The sequence below is a fragment of the Podarcis melisellensis genome (assembly GCF_964234715.1).
Source record: "Podarcis melisellensis genome assembly, chromosome: 3".
Classification (NCBI taxonomy): domain Eukaryota; kingdom Metazoa; phylum Chordata; class Lepidosauria; order Squamata; family Lacertidae; genus Podarcis; species Podarcis melisellensis.
The window spans coordinates 120,125,505-120,142,329 of NC_138530.1; the positions used below are offsets into that span (position 1 = coordinate 120,125,505).

Here is a 16,825-nt window from a genome sequence, read left to right on the forward strand (position 1 = left end):
CGCAAGACGAAAGCCCATAGGGAAATCTCCGGGGACCTCTTTTAAATGCTGGCGGTGGGGAGCAAAGCCTTTCCCCCCCCTCCGGACTTCAGAAGAGGTCCAGGAAGGCCGGCGGGGGCGAAAGGCTTTGCTCCCCACCGCCAGCATTTTAAAAGCGGTCCGGGATAGCAGGGAAGCACTTCCCGCTATCCTGGACGGCTTTTGAAGGCCGGCGGGGGGCGAAAGTCTTTGCTTCCCCCTGCCTGCCTTCCCGGGAGAGCGGAAAACGCAGCGCTGCCTTCCCGCTCACCCGGTTAGGCAGGCAGGGGGGACAAAGACTTTTGTCCCCCGCCCGCCTTCGGAAGAGGTCCTGGACCTCTTCTGAAGGCTGGTGGGGGGCAAAAGTCTTTGCTCCCCCCCCCGCCTGCCTTCAAAAGCCGTCCGGGGGCTTTTAAATCGCCCCGGACAGTCCCGGGGCGATTTAAAAGCCCCCGGTTAGGCAGGCAGGGGGGACAAAGACTTTTGCCCCCCGCCCGCCTTCGGAAGAGGTCCTGGACCTCTTCTGAAGGCTGGCAGGGGGCAAAAGTCTTTGCTCCCCCCCCCCGCCTGCCTTCAAAAGCCGTCCGGGGGCTTTTAAATCGCCCTGGACCGTCCCGGGGCGATTTAAAAGCCCCCGGTTAGGCAGGCAGGGGGGACAAAGACTTTTGCCCCACCGCCCGCCTTCGGAAGAGGTCCTGGACCTCTTCTGAAGGCTGGCGGGGGGCAAAGGTCTTTGCTCCCCCCTGCCTGCCTTCCCGGGAGAGCGGGAAGGCAGCGCTGCTTCTCCGCTCTCCCAGGAAGGCAGGCAGGGGGAAGCAAAGACTTTCGCCCCCCGCCGGCCTTCAGAAGAGGTCGGGGGACACTGTCCCCGGACCTGGTCTGAAGGCGGTTTCCATAGGAACGCATTAATTGATTTTTAATGCATTCCTATGGGAAACCGTGCTTCGCAAGACGAAAAACTCGCAAGACGAAAAGACTTGCGGAACGAATTAATTTCGTCTTGCGAGGCACCACTGTACTCTCCCTTCCACTGTGTCCTAGCCTTCCTTTCTCTGAATCAGCAGCTTTCTCCCACCCTTTTGAAAATGCTTTCCTCCACTCCTCTTACTACAAACACACACATGGTGTCCAACCCGGAAACGGTCCCCCAAACCTCATAAAGAAGTCATGAAAGGGAGCAGAGCAATTTTACACATGCCTCACTGATGTGTGTGGGGGTCCAGAATGGAACCCCCATGCAAAACAAGGATTGCTTGTATATAAAATCTTAAAATTCTTCAAAATTCTCCCCCTCTCTTCCTTTCCTCTGACTATGCTCAAGGGAAAAGGTTGCAATTTTTCACACATACATCTCTTAGCTCCTAGGAGAGCTGTTAAGCGCAGGGCCCCATCAATGCCTGACACACAGACTGCCATTTGAGAGACCCCTCTATCTCCCAATCTGCTCTTGGGGCAGATAGCAGGGCTGAGTTCAGATGAGAGACAGGCTGTCCACACCCCACTTAATCCACACATCCTGCACAGCCTTATTCTTTACTACACCTGAATTGATACTGTCTCACAAACAGCATCTCAAGTACATATGCAAGAGCCTCCTTAAGATTTCTAGGGCAGCGGCTGTCATGGCAGATGCCACATTGGATGCCTCCCAGTTTGTGGCATTATTAATGGTAATGGGCATTGTCGCCTGCAGAACACTGGCTGAAACCCTGGGAGGCGGACACAGCATTTTCCACAATGGTCTTTGTGGGCAATAGGAGGTTTTGAAAGATGTTCTTATCAAGTCCAAGGGGAAAGTGAAGGTCCTGGTCACTGAGCAAGAGGAAATGTGCTACTCAGAATGGTATGCAATCCTACTGACCACCAAGAAGATATCAAAAACTACAAGTCCAAACAGGGTGGTTTACAATATAAAAAGACAAAAATAATAACAATTAAAAAAATACTCCCTCTCGTAGTTTTTTCCTGGCACCTTTGTTACATATCTTTAGCCTTCCTGGGGAAAGCATTCTGCAAACAGGGAGCCACTGCAGAAAAGACCCATTCTCATGTTGTTGCTCACTCCACCGCTGTGCCAAAGCCCATAAATGGCTGCACCCAGTGGCAGCACTGGATCACAGCACTGGGGGAGGACTTCTCCAAACTACAATGCCAAAAGCATCTTTCAGAGGCTACTGGGAGTCCTCCCAAGAAAGCCAGGGCACTTGCCCATGGAGACCTGGTGAATAGAATTGTGGATAATTGTATGTCATTATATTATTATATTTTGGAAATACTTAGAAATACTTAGAGAAATTCTTTTAAAAAGGTAACCTGCAGTAATAACCAGTGGGGTGGAGTTGCAGGTGTGAGCACTAGGTTGGCTCCAGGAGTGGCTCCACACAACCCTCATGTGCTGTTTGGGTAAGCTGCAGTGACAACCCCCCAAACCCTGTTCACCTGGCCGCTGCTGGTAAGCAGGTAGATAAAATACAATGAGTTTATATTTTGTTGTTTTTCACAGCATCACATCTGTGTGCATCACCTTGATAGGAGCATCAGACTCAACCAAGCAGTCATGTAGCACAAACTGATCTCTTTGTGCTTGGCCTCCTCTTCCAGATGAACAGTGTGTGGTTTCAAATGCTTGGAATCACTCTAAGACATACATTTACTTGTTTTCAACCTCCCCTCAGAAACCCCCTCCCCTCCCAATATTATCTCGTTGACTAGTAGGAATATTTAAGAAATACTTCCCTGAAAATTGATCCCTAGATTTGGGGATTTTGCATTACCAGAACTGTAATGAACAGATATTGTTGGAATCTATGGTTTGTCCAGATTTTTATTTTGAGAATGTAAAAGTGTCGATCCTTTTTTTTTTTTTACTTGGGGGAGGGGGAATCACAAGCCAGTATTAAATGGAGTTTCTTTTATTTAGTGTGCTTTTTCAGGGGAACTGGTAGGCTTCTATAGAAAGGCAAGGAAAAATAATAGAAGGTTTTTCTTTCTAAGAACCGATGCTATTTATCTCTCATTTTTGACGGACTCGTTATCACTAAGAACAAATTTCTTTGGGATCAGTTATGTTGCATTATCTCCTGAAATGATAGGATTGAATAAACTGAATTTTACCTTTAAATTTTTAGTACCTTCAAATTTGTTTGATAATGATGAACTTTAAAACAAAACAATTTTTTTGAAGAGAATCAAAGTCCTAATACTTGGGAAATTGTTTGCTAAGTATTCCTCTTGTAGCTAATTTTATTTTAATCCTTCTTGCATGCAACTCTAGGGTGAACGGGGTGCCATGGGTCCTCCAGGCCCCCAGGGAACTGCTCCTCAACAGCAAGAGAAAGGAACCGTAGTAATACGTGGAGAGACTGTGAGTGTGTGCATTTTGTTCCTCTGATATCAGTGGCATTGGGCTGCATTCACAAACTTTTACTCAGAGTAGACATGCTGAATTTAATGGCCATGACTTACAGGTCCATTTATTTCAGTGGGTCTACTCTGATTAAAAGGAAAGTCAAATACAATCATTAATTTCCAAAAGCTATCAGTTGTGATAGGGATTACTGAGGGAAGAGAAGTATAAATCGACAGTCAAAAGTCCATCAATTTTCTCCTTTTCCTTTTTTTTTGGTACGTAAATTATCATCTCTGGAATATTTGTTCATTCTTTGACCCACTCCCACCACTCATTTGCCATGCCCTCTGTGAGTGCACAAAAGACCAAACTAGATGTGACAGCATGAAAATAGTTCAATGAGATGTAGGTTAGAAGCTCCATAGACCAATCAAATTTATTCCAGTGGGAGATCCCCCTTAGTCCTGTCCATATGCCACTGAAACATACACATAATAGTATAGTCCATAGGGAGGGTTTTCTCACCTCTTCAACTTGACGGGGTCACAAACCACGAATCTTTGGAGGCAGAGTGGCAGCTGCCTTTTGGAAGAGAGATCTAAGCCTGCGTCTGTCGGAAGCCTGAGGAGACACCTCTGCTGCCAGACTTTGATAGACCCCTCTGGGGAGCAGGAGAACCCTAAAGCTCAGAAGCCTACAGCCTAGAACATGGATAGGCAAATTAAGGCCTGGGGGCTGGATCCGGCCCAATCGCCTTCTAAATATGGCCCACAGATGGTCCGGGAATCAGCATGTTTTTACATGAGTACAATGTGTCCTTTTATTTAAAATGCATCTCTGAGTTATTTGTGGGGCATAGGAATTTGTTCATTTACCCCCCCCCAAAAAAATATATAGTCCGGCCCACCACAAGGTCTCAGCCCCTGCTGAAAAAGGTTGCTGACTCCTGGCCTAGAAGAAGCCAACAAACTGCAGAGGAAGGGCCTTGCCCTTTTAACTGCCTAGATGCAGAACCAAACCTAGGTCACTCTCCAAGGTGCTGATCCGGGCTTTGTTAGCTTTTGTCTGCCTGAAACCCTGAGGTGCCTCATCTCCCTCTTGTTTGGACCATCACCTCTCTGGAGCAGTGTGCACCCCCATGAATCAGGACATAGGTCTGCCATTGGATGGGCATTTCTGCATTTCAGCAGATTCAGGGCACTGTTTTAAGGCAGGAATTGGAAACCTCCAGCACATGGGCCAAATTGGTATGGTAGAGTTGTGGCTGCAAGTGCACAATGGGAGCCTTAAACTGCATTCCTAATTGGGCATTGACTAGGGAAAGCAGGCTTCAGTGGCTAGTGGCTAAGGGAGCTGGGCATGTTTAGCCAGGAGAAGAGGAGGTTAAGGGGTGATATGATAGCCATGTTCAAATATATAAAAGGATGTCACATAGAGGAGGGAGAAAGGTTGTTTTCTGCTGCTCCAGAGAAGCGGACACGGAGCAATGGTTCCAAACTACAAGAAAGAAGATTCCACCTCAACATTAGGAAGAACTTCCTGACAGTAAGAGCTGTTCGACAGTGGAATTTGCTGCCAAGGAGTGTGGTGGAGTCTCCTTCTTTGGAGGTCTTTAAGCAGAGGCTTGACAACCATATGTCAGTAGTGCTCTGATGGTGTTTCCTGCTTGGCAGGGGGTTGGACTCGATGGCCCTTGTGGTCTCTTCCAATTCTATGATTCTATGATCCACTACCTGTCAGCTGATAGCTTTTTGCAAGCTCTGTGTGGTGCTCTGAAGTCTCAACTTTGGGGCATCAAAGCACTCAGTCACCTGACTTCATGGTGGCACCAGGTGATTGACAGGTAGTATGTCCCACCCACCTGTCAAATTTGGCCCAATAAAGATCTGGCTCACAGAGCCCATAAGGTTCCTCACTTCTGATTCAAGGGGACTGAAGGTTCTCTGATCACAATCGACTTGTAAACCTGTTTTCTTTTCAGCAGTTTCTTATAAGCAGATTATATCAGAGAATCTGAAACTTTTCAAAAACAAAACATTACGCAAGACAGTAACCCTAACATTTTCAAGGTTTGGAGAGTCTTGAAAAATTACTGTGTTTTAAATGGGAGGGTTTAGCTGATGCCTCATTATATTAATCTACTTTGTTTTGTCATTCCATTAGGGTGCTCCTGGTGAAAAGGGTGACCCCGGCTCTCCAGTAAGTTTAAAACTGATCTGTATTTTGGGGGTCCTGAATTCATTTTACTGAATGAATCCTCATTGCTAAAGCAATCCTCAGCTGCTGTGTCCTATACATGCTCACCCCAGGAGGGGGGGAGAGACCACAACACTCAAAAATTCCAAAATGCTGCATAAACAGCAGCCAGACATGAACACACCACAAATGCTCAGAAATTCCCAGCAGTCAGGGGTTGTTCTGACAATGATGCCTACATGACCCCCCCAAATCATGGAGGGAGCCAATGAACTCATGGTAACAAGCTCAGCCCTCCTCCCTTCAACCCAGCTTGCCCAGCGCTAGCACAGCGCCCCCAGTTAATGACCTCCTATAGCACAAGCAGGAGCAGCCCCACTCCTGAGAGTCCCCCGACATCCCTACATGCAGGACTTTGAGTCTCTTTCCACCTCTCACAACCACAGTTTTTTGAATACAGCATGCAAAAGGAAGGAAGGAGAGGGCGTCCAACACAGCACTCACATAGCCCCCTTGGCAGAATGCCTACAGAAGCCCTCCTCAGAACAAGGATTGGAGACTGAACTGGTGAAGAAAATCTATGCCAATGAGCAAAAGAAAGGGTTAAGAGGACACACAAGAAATGGAACCATGGACACACAGTGACATTGGCAATGCCCAGTGGCCCTACATTTGTAACTTGTGGTACCACTGTAGACTTCAATAACATACACTAATGGCATTTTTTTTTTTAAAAAAGGGATCACCAGGATTAAGTGAGAAAGGGCAGAAAGGTGAACCTGGAAAACCTGGTCCACGGGTATGTATGCTTAGTATTTATTAATCAATTTGCTTTTGCTTCTCCAGCCATTTAGTGATTTCTGTTAAACATATTAGTAATCTCAACAACATGTAAATCTGAAAGCAAGATTTGTACTACAGGGAATTTTGTGGGTCGGCTTTGTTTCTGATTGAAATAGTGTGTTGTCTTTTTTAAGGGAGAATGATTTCAATGCAGGAAGAATTTGATTAATTTTGACATATGAATCAATCAAGTAAAGATGACAGAACTTGCTTAATTTTTTAAAAATGCGAATTTTACTAGAAGATTTTGAACTAATAGGTTATTTTATTTTGAGCTTAAAAGTTACATTTTGTCACTCAACAGTTCTATCCAATTCCACAATACCAATGACTTCCCACTCACCCACCATCAATGTTTATAATCAAGAATACAGACAATTGCATTTTATAATTCCACCTTATCCAGTTTCATCTTCTTTAACAGGTTTCTTAATATGTTCTGCTATTTTCCCCCTTAAACTTCAAACCCTGCTAGGGACTTCACATATGGAAAATAACTTTTTAAATGGACCAGTAAAGGGTTTCCAGTCCTCCTTAAATGATTCTAGATTTGTATCTCTTATCAGTTCTGTGTATTCCAAGGTTTTCATCAACCATTCTTCCCTTGAGGGTGTTCTCACATCCTTCTGCTTCCGTGCAGAGAGATTCCTTGCCACTGTGGTTACATACAGCTCTGCATTTTAAGCTTTTTTTTTGGATTTCACTGTTCTATATCTCCAACAGGAGGAGGCACTTTTCTTCCTCCTTTCCTCCCTCCCACTTGCCACCATGGCCAGGGCAGCAGCTTCAGCCAGCAACATGGTGAAAAGTAAAGGGATAGGATTGGAGGATTGTGGGTGGGATGGGAAGGAGTGGGTGATACTTGAGACTTGCATGGCTGCATGGAAGATAGCTGGAAGCAACCCTCGTGACAGTGGTGAGGAATGATTCCCCAAGCATTAATTTTCTCCAGGTTTTTCTTATGAGACTCTGAGAAAGCTTGGAAAAACTACGGTAAATGCTTTCTAAGACAAGCTAGGGAAGGAAACATGCCATTTACTCTGCAGTTTCAGCATTAAAAAAAATAGTTGTAGGGATTTATATGAAACTGTTTACATTTCAGGGAAGACCTGGAAAGGACGGAGAAAATGGAGAGAAGGGAAGAACTGTATGTATTTCCAATTTTCTTCAATATTGCTTTTACATACTTCTAAAAGCTTTTATCTCTGGAATTTAATTATTACAATTCTATACAACCCTTCATCAGATGAACACTGCATAGTTTACAATATAAAAACACAAAAATACATATCATAACAACAAACAAAAACACGAACCCTGCACCACACAGTTTAAAAGGCCATGGACCAAACACGGAGGAGAGCTCAACATCAAGCCTACCAAGTAACAATGGTGACAGCAAAGAGGACCTTTGTTGCCCCTTTACTGCATTTGCAGAAAACATTTCCAGGAGACTCCTTCAGGTGGCTTGGAGTCTGCTAAAGACTCTAATATCTCCTGTAATGATTTTGCAAAGTTTTTTTGCAGATATAATTGTTCAAATTCAGAAGGAAGCAGACTCTACCATGATAGCAGTGCTGGGTGGGGAGAATACTGGTGCTCTCTCTGGTCAAGCTGTATCAGTTTCAGCCTGTTATTTCTGAGGATGTCTACAGGCTGCTTGGATGACTGAAACTGACCACGTGTCTCCTTGATACTTGACCATCCTGGCTCATAAAAGTGAGCAAGGCAGGGATGGGCAATGGGCTCCATGGGATAGCAAATGCTTCCCTCTATGAGGAAGTCTTCCTGGAACCCCTTAAAGAAGTGGTTATTAAACTACTTTTTTTAAAAAAACTTACTTGGACCAAGCCACTATGGCCAATTATTGCCCAGTCTCAAATCTTCCATTCCTGGACAAGGTGACTGAGCGGGTGGTCGCTGAACAACTTCAGGCATATCTGGAGGATGCGAACCATTTTGACCTCTTCCATTCGGGACTGAAACTGCCCTGGTCCTGCTGGGGACAGAGTTGAAAGCTGTTTCCTGGTTCTGCTGGATCTCTCAGCAGTTTTTCATACCATTGACCATGGAATCCTTTTGAACCATCTATGAGGGTTGGGAACTGGGGACACTTGTTATGCACCAGTTCCACTCCTTCCTCCTGGGCCGTGTCCAGAAAGTGGTGTTGGGGGCTCTCACTTGTGGGGTACCTCAGGGCTCTGTCCTCTCTCCCATGCTTTTCAACATCTATATGAAGCTACTGACAGAGATCATCAGGGGTTTGGGCTGGGTGTTCACAAGTATGCAGATGGTACCCAGCTCTACCTCTTGTTTAAATCATCAACAGTGGAGGTGGTGAATGTCCTGTGTGAGTGTCTGGAGGCGGTTGGAGGATGGATGACAGTTAATGGATTGAGGTTAAAATAATCTTAAGGAGCTTGTCTTGATTTACAAATACCACAGTTAATGAAAACTATTATTATTATACGTGTAGGGAGAAACTGGCCCCCCGGGATTTCCAGGACTGCCCGGAATAAGTGGTCCTAAAGTAAGTAGATCCATTTGACATGTACTGGCATGTACTTTAGCTTTCATTCGCAATATTGCAATTAATAATAATGTTTCCTTTAGTCAGCTTTAGAATTTAACTTTTTTATTTTTTTCAGGGAGATAAGGGTGCAGCAGGTCCTTCAGGACCTCCAGGAATAGTAAGTATTAAACTATGTGCTTAAATGAATGTCACTTTTAACTATAATAAATGAAACATAGGAAACTGCCATAGGCTAGGTCAGACTATTTGTCCATGTAGCCCAGAGCTGCCTACTCTGACTTGCAGCAGCTGGCAAATATCATTTCCAACAGCTGCTCTGATCATTCCAACTGGAGACACCAAGGGATTGAAGCTGGGGTGTCATGCATATGAAGGCAGTGTGATCCATCACTAGGTTGTAGCTTTTCCCATGGTTTCTTAATTTAATGCTTAGAAAGGGACTATGCAAAAATATTGATTCATTTGTGATGCTTTCTTTTTTCATGTGATCAAAATTTGATATTTCCTTATATGTAACAAATTTGTGTTTGAATTGCACAGAGACAGTTTTTCTTACTTTCCAGTAGTACGGTGCATCCACTTAAGAAGAATCATAGAATCACAGAATTGTAGAGTTGGAAGGGACCAAAGGGTCATCTTGTCCAACCCCCTGCAATGCAGGAATCTCAACTAAAGCATCCATGACTGATGGCCATCCAACCTCTGCTTAAAAACCTCCAAGGTGCACAAATTCCAGAGAGAAACTGTTCTACTGTCAAACAGCTCTTACCATCAGAAAGTTTTCCCTGACATTTAGTTGGAATCTCCTTTCTTGTAACTTGAAGCCATTGGTTTGAGTCCTACCCTACAGAACAGGAGAAAACAAGCTTGCTACATCTTTCATGAGACAGCCCTTGTGATACTTGAAGATGCCTTAACCTGTCTCGTCTCAGTCTCCTCTACTCCAGGCTAAATATACCCAACTCCTTCAACCATTCCTCATAAGGCTTGGTTTCCAGAACCTTGATCATCTTGGTTGCCCTCCTCTGCACACCTTCCAGCTTGTCAACATCCTTCTTACATTTTGGAGCCCAGAATTGGACACTGTATTTCAGGTGTGGTCTGACCAAGGCAGAATGGATTGGTACTATTGCTTCCCTTGATCTGGACACTAGACTTCTGTTGATGCAACCTACAATAGCATTAGTCTTTTTTTGCTACTGCACCACACTGTTGACTCAAGTTCAGCTGCTTGTTCACTAAGACCTCTAGATCCTTTTCACTTGAACTGCTAGTTGTCCACCATCCTATATTTGTGCACGTGGTTCTTCTTGGCTAAGTGCAGAACTTTCTATGAAATAAATGTACACATTGCTTGTGGGGGGGGGGTGTTGGAAAATCCAACCTGCACACAAATTTCTGTCTCTGCTTCACTTGTATCTTGAGAAAACACATACAAAAAATCATGAGTTCTTCCAACACCACATACTCTTGCATTTGTATCACACATTCCTTTCCTTCAAATGTGACCTGACTATAACTAGTGGACAAAAGATTGCAACTGGTAAATGGGCAAACTGGCCTGGAGGGCACCACTTTAGATCCACAAAGGGAAGTTAAATGAGACTAGTTCACATTTTTCAGATGTGGATGCCAGTAATGAAATAATAGTGGCTTGCCTTGTGAGTTCATGGCTCAGGTGGACAAAGGTACTTCCCAATTCCATGGCAAAGGTACTTCCCAATTCCAAGTGTTAAATATTAGCCCACTCTACATTACAGAATCTGATTCTGTGGCCTAGTCTTGGCAACTGTACTCTGTTGTTGGATCGTTAGTTGGTATAATGTGATAAGTTTATAGAGTTAATCTTACTGGTACTTTTGGGGAGACTTTGAAAAACCTCGAAGACCATTGGCGAGGTTTAGCAGTTCTGTGAGCCTGTATAACGTGAGTTTTTTATTGATATGTTTTTATTTTATGTAAATCACCTTGGAAAGAATATTCTTCTTGAAAGGTGGCAGAGCCATTAATAAAATAGATAAAATAAATTCATTATATGTTCTTTTATATCCTTTTCGTCAGGCCTCATCCCTCTGGCCTTCCTCACATATCTGTGTTTGGGTTAATTCATAGAATTACAGAATCTTAGAGTTGGAAGGGATCTCAAAGGTCACCCAATCCAACCCCCTGTAATGCAGGAATCTCAATTAAAGCATCCATGAGAGATGGCCATCCAGCTTCTGCTTAAAAATCTCCAGGGAAAGAGAGTCCATCCCCTCTCGTGGGAGTCTCTTCCACTGCTGAACAGCTCTTACTGTCAGAAAGTTTTTCCAAATGTTTAGTCGGAATCTCCTTTCTTGCAACTTGAAGCCATTGATTCGAGTCCTACCCTCCATAGCTGGAAAAAAGCAAGCATGTTCCCTCCTCCATGTGACAAGCCCTTCAGATATTTGAAGATGGCTATCATATCTCCTCTCAGTCTCCTCTTTTCCAGGCTTGGTTTCCAGACCCTTGATCATCTTGGTTGCCCTCCTCTGTACACTTTCCATCTTGTCAACATCCATCTTAAATTGTGGTGCCCAAGATTGCACACAATATTCCAAGTGTGGTTTGACTAAGTCAGAATAGAATGGGACTATGACTTCTCTTGATTTGGGCACTATACATCTGTTGATGCAGCCTAGAATAGCATTAGCTTTTTTGCTGCTGCATCACACTGTTGAGTCATGCTAAGCTTGCAGTCCACCAAGATCTCTAGATCCTTTTCACCAGTACTGTTAGCAAGCCAGGTGTCCCCCATCCTGTATTTGTTCATCTTGTTCTTCCTGCCAAAGTGCAGGACCTTACATTTGTCCCTATTGAAATTCATTTTGTTAGCTTGCACCCAGTTCTCCAGTCTTTACTTAAAGTAAAGTTGCTTTACTTAAAGCACCTGGGTGGTGAGGTCTCTGTAGTATGTGGCACCACAGCTTACCTTGGAGCCAAACCCCCTCATCCCCTCTCACTCTTACAAGGACTATTTTTAGCCGCTTTAATTAGATAAATGTATAGAACCGAAGGGGTTTGAGATTGTGCTAAAAACAAACCCTTGCAAGCCTAAACTTGATGATTATGCACAGAGTAGAAGTCAGAGTAGAAGATTTTAGCAAGCCATTTGTGTACAGGATTGAACCCGATAGTTCTTATCTGTTAGAAGGCTGAAAGCATTTGGTTTTTTTATTATTAATCTACATCATACTATTTCTCCTGTTATTCAGGTTATAGGGATTGGAGATCAAGAAGTAATAGGTGAGAAAGGCGACTCAGGTCCTCCAGGAATTCCTGGACAAAAAGGTGAACCAGGTCAAAAAGGTAAATATTGCTAATTGTTAATTATTTCATTTATATTAACTTGGTCAAGAAATTAATTCAATTTAGTTTAAAAAATGATTTAATTGACTTCCTGCTGAGATTGTAGCTGATTCTTTCTTTCTCTAAATTCAGTGCATTCATTCAATAGACTTAATCCTCCTCCTTCAATCAGTGGAGCTAAAGAATATACCGTATTTTTCTCTCTATAACACGCAGATTTTTTTCTCCTAAAAGGGAAGGGGAAATGTCTGTGCGTGTTAGTGAGCGAATGTGTGGTCCCTGGAGCCGACTAGGGCAAGCGCAGCAACACAACAAAAATCAGTCAAAAATCAAATCGCCTGTCGGAGAAGGGAAACCTGAAAAGAGGAAGTTGCTGCTTTCCTGCATTCTGCCTCAGGGTCTTACTGCCCACCCTCCTCTGTTTCCTTGCTGTGTTTGCTCAAACGGAACAAAGAGCAGGCAAATCCCCTCCCCTCCAGGCAAGCAGAGGGGAAAGCAGAACGTCCTTCCTTCTAATTCCTCTCCCTGTTCCTCGCAGGCAGCCAGAAAACATGCAGGTGGGAGAGAGGGGGAGAGAGAGAGAGGGCTGGCTTGGGTGGGGTGGGGTGGGGTGGGGTGGGGGGACTTTTGCCTTTCTTTCTTTCCTCCCTCCCGTTAAATCTCTCTCCTGCATTCTTATGCTCCTTGTCCCTTCTGTGTTTTTCCTTCCCTCCCCACTTAAAATGCAGTTACAAAGCATGGATCCACATGGATCCTCAGGATCTCTGCATTGGGTCACCCCAAATTCACCATCAGATCACATAGCATGTCCATGGCTACATCCTGCCCCCCAAAAATCACACACCCACTGTTGCTTGGGGCTGCAATGGTGCAAAAACGTGGTCACAAAGCATGGATCCACATGGATCCTCAGGATCTTTGCATTGGGTCACCCCAAATTCACCATCAGATCACATAGCATGTCCATGGCTATAGCCTGCCCCCCCAAAATCACACACCCACTGTTGCTTGGGGCTGCAATGGTGCAAAAACGTGGTTACAAAGCATGAATCCACAGGGATTCTCAGGATCTCTGTATTGGGTCACCCCAAATTCACTATCAGATCACATAGCATGTCCATGGCTACAGCCTGCCCCCCCAAAATCACGCACCCACTGTTGCTTGGGGCTGCAATGGTGCAAAAACGTGGTTACAAAGCATGAATCCACAGGGATTCTCAGGATTTTTGCATTGGGTCACCCCAAAGTCACCATCAGATCACATGTCTGTGGCCACAGCATGAAGCACCAAAATGATACATCCACTGTTTCATTCAGAATTTCCCCCTTGTTTTCCTCCTCTAAAAACAATGTGCGTGTTATGGTCAGGTGCGTGTTACAGAGCGAAAAATACGGTACATTCTGCTATTGTTTCAACTAACTCCACGGCTGTGGTGCTAGAGCTTTTTAAGATACTTATAGAAAAGCTGAAAACACAATTATCATCTGCGATACAGAATGCAGCCACAAAGAGGGCGAGGGATCTAGCAAGCTGGTTTGACGCAGAGTGCAGACAAACAAGGAAGCATTTGAGAACAATTTATCGCAAATATAGGAATACTGTGGCACCCCCTTTATTTACCACATATATCTCCATAAGACGGAACTACAAACAACTCTTAAAGAAGAAAAAACAAAAAGCCGAGTGAATCGCATGGCAAAGCCTGGTCAAGGCTTCACACGAGAAAGATCCAACTTGCTTTTGGCATACCATATCTGGCCTACTGGACCAGGAGTGTAACGGACTCATTTGTACCGTTGAACCTCGAGAGTGGATCCGATACTTTCAATCATTGTTTTATGATAAGGAAGCTCAGCTTAACAAGCCAAGCGTTCAACCAGAGGTTTCACCTCACTGGTCACTTGTAACCACAGAGGAGGTAGAGAATTTGATTGCACAGCTAAAGAACAACAAGGCCCCTGGCATAGATTATATTCCCGCAGAACTTCTGAAGACCAACACTGGCCCTGCTGGCGACAATATTCTCCCACATTGATTCAACAGGCCTATTTCCCGAAGGGTGAGCCAAGGCGATAATCACCCCAGTTTATAAAAAGGGCCCCACATCGGACCCGGCGAGTTATAGACCTATTAGTCTTTTACCTATACCAAGCAAATTATATGCAAAACACCTCTATATCAAATTAACCAGTTGGATGGTCACTGAGGCTATCTTGGCGGAGGAGCAAGCTGGATTTAGGCAAGACAGATCTACCATAGATCACTGTTTTGTCTTAGCACATCTTATTGACAAATGCGCCAAGAAAACCCGTGGGGTCTTATATGCAGCCTTCATTGATTTGAAGACTGCCTTTGATTCAATTTCACGAGTAAGACTCTGGGCCAAATTGAATACATCCAGTATAGATAAAAGATTATTATTTTTTATTAATGGCCTATATAAAGATATTGTGTCGTACGTAAGATCCTCCACAAATGGCCAACTCATAGGCCCTGTACCAGCCACTAAGGGGGTTAAGCAAGGCTGCATTTTAGCCCCAGCATTATTTAACCTATATATCAATGACATGGTTAAAAGCTTAACATCTCTGGAGTTCCATGCTCCTAAATTGGCCACAAAACCAATCTCAGTGCTCTTATATGCTGATGGCGCGGTCCTCCTATCCCGAACAGAAATAGGCCTTAAAAGGTTGATAGGAGAATTCTCAGCATACTGCAGGAGAGAACAGCTGGTGGTAAACTATCAGAAAACTAAAGTCATGGTTTTCTCAAGGAAACATAGATTACATAGCTGAAGCATGGACAATCACCCTATTGAGCAGGTTAAAGCCTTTAAATACCTGGGCATGGTCTTCCAGTCATCGGGGTCATGGGATGTACACCAAAAATCTGTTAAAGAAAAAGCAGCCCAAAGTGCTAAGATGCCTTTGCCATACGAAGGGCAGCAAATACATCCCAGCATCCCTAGAAGTTTTTCAAGCCAAATCTTTGGCGCAGATACTTTACAGGGCCCAAATTTGGACAGGTAATCATTGTAGTATTATTGAAACTGTCCAATCCAAATTTTTAAGGCAGATTTTTTCTGTACCACCTTGTGTCCCAAATGCAGCATTACAACTAGAGGCAAGTCTTCCCTCTGTAGAAGCTTGGTCCTGGGAAAGAACTCTTAATTATTGGCTCCGTTTAAATCTAAATCCTCCCGGTCTACTGCCCTTAGTGACACAAGACCCCCATAAAAGTGTGTGGTCCAAAATTGTGCACCAAAAATTCCTCTCCTGCAGACTCCACCCACATCAGCTTCTCATGATAGGTTTTATTAAAGCAAAAAGGCTAATTGAACAGCGTCTGAAGGACTTAGAGCAACAGAACAATCTGGCCATTATAAAGAAACTCTGTCCTTGGTATGCCTCTCCCCCCCCTTCTCAGTTTGATTCCCTGGCACCATATTTGTTTAAATTAATTATCCCAAAATACAGATGTGCCTTCACACTGGCCAGATTGGATGTGATGCCCTCTGCCGTACTTGAGGACAGATACCAAAATATTCCAACTGAGAAACGACTCTGCCTCTGTGGAGATGGCAATCTGGAAACAGTGGCTCATGTTCTCCTGTCCTGTCCCTGACGAGGGCCTGCTCGTCATAAAATACAGTGGTGCCCCGCAAGACGAATGCCTCGCAAGACGAAAAACCCGCAAGACGAAAGGGTTTTTCGGGTTTTGCGACGCTTCGCTAGACGATTTTCCCTATGGGCTTGCATCGCAAGACGAAAGCCCATAGGGAAATCTCGGGGACCTTTTTTTAAATGCTGGCGGTGGGGAGCAAAGCCTTTTTCCCCCCTCCGGACTTCAGAAGAGGTCCAGGAAGGCCGGCGGGGGCGAAAGGCTTTGCTCCCCACCGCCAGCATTTTAAAAGCGGTCCGGGATAGCAGGGAAGCGCTTCCCGCTATCCCGGACGGCTTTTGAAGGCAGGCAGGGGGGGCAAAGACTTTTGCCCCCCCGCCCGCCTTGGGAAGAGGTCCTGGACCTCTTCCCAAGGCGGGCGGGGGGCAAAAGTCTTTGCCCCCCCTGCCTGCCTAACCGGGGGCTTTTAAATCGCCCCGGGACTGTCCGGGGCGATTTAAAAGCCCCCGGACGGCTTTTGAAGCCTCCCCCCGCCGCCCGGCATTGGGGCATCGTCCCGATGCAGGGCGGCCGGGCAGGAACGCCTCCCCCCGCCGCCCGGCTTCGGGGCATCGTCCCGATGCCGGGCGACGGGGCGAGAAAGCCTCCCCCCGCCGCCTGGCATCGGAACCATGTCCCGATGGCGGGCGACGGGGCGGGAAAGCCTCCCCCCGCCGCCCGGCTTCGGGGCATCGTCCCGATGCAGGGCGGCCGGGCAGGAACGCCTCCCCCCGCCGCCCGGCTTCGGGGCATCGTCCCGATGCCGGGCGACGGGGCGAGAAAGCCTCCCCCCGCCGCCCGGCATCGGAACCATGTCCCGATGCCGGGCGACGGGGCGGGAAAGCCTCCCCTCGCCGCCCGGCTTCGGGGCATCGTCCCGATGCCGGGCGACGGG

General features: G+C 45.5%; 1 protein-coding gene across 3 annotated transcripts in view; it reads left to right on the forward strand.

Moving 5' to 3' along the window:
- The window catches only part of COL4A1 (collagen type IV alpha 1 chain), a 149,749-nt gene that overhangs the window by 43,682 nt on the left and 89,242 nt on the right, over positions 1–16,825 (forward strand). For all 3 annotated transcript variants that reach the window (XM_081905937.1, XM_081905936.1, XM_081905935.1), the window contains exons 13-19: positions 3,293–3,382; positions 5,531–5,566; positions 6,303–6,362; positions 7,509–7,553; positions 8,883–8,936; positions 9,055–9,096; positions 12,176–12,269. In XM_081905937.1, the coding sequence (XP_081762063.1) occupies positions 3,293–3,382; positions 5,531–5,566; positions 6,303–6,362; positions 7,509–7,553; positions 8,883–8,936; positions 9,055–9,096; positions 12,176–12,269 (421 nt within the window). The remainder of the gene's footprint in view (positions 1–3,292; positions 3,383–5,530; positions 5,567–6,302; positions 6,363–7,508; positions 7,554–8,882; positions 8,937–9,054; positions 9,097–12,175; positions 12,270–16,825) is intronic.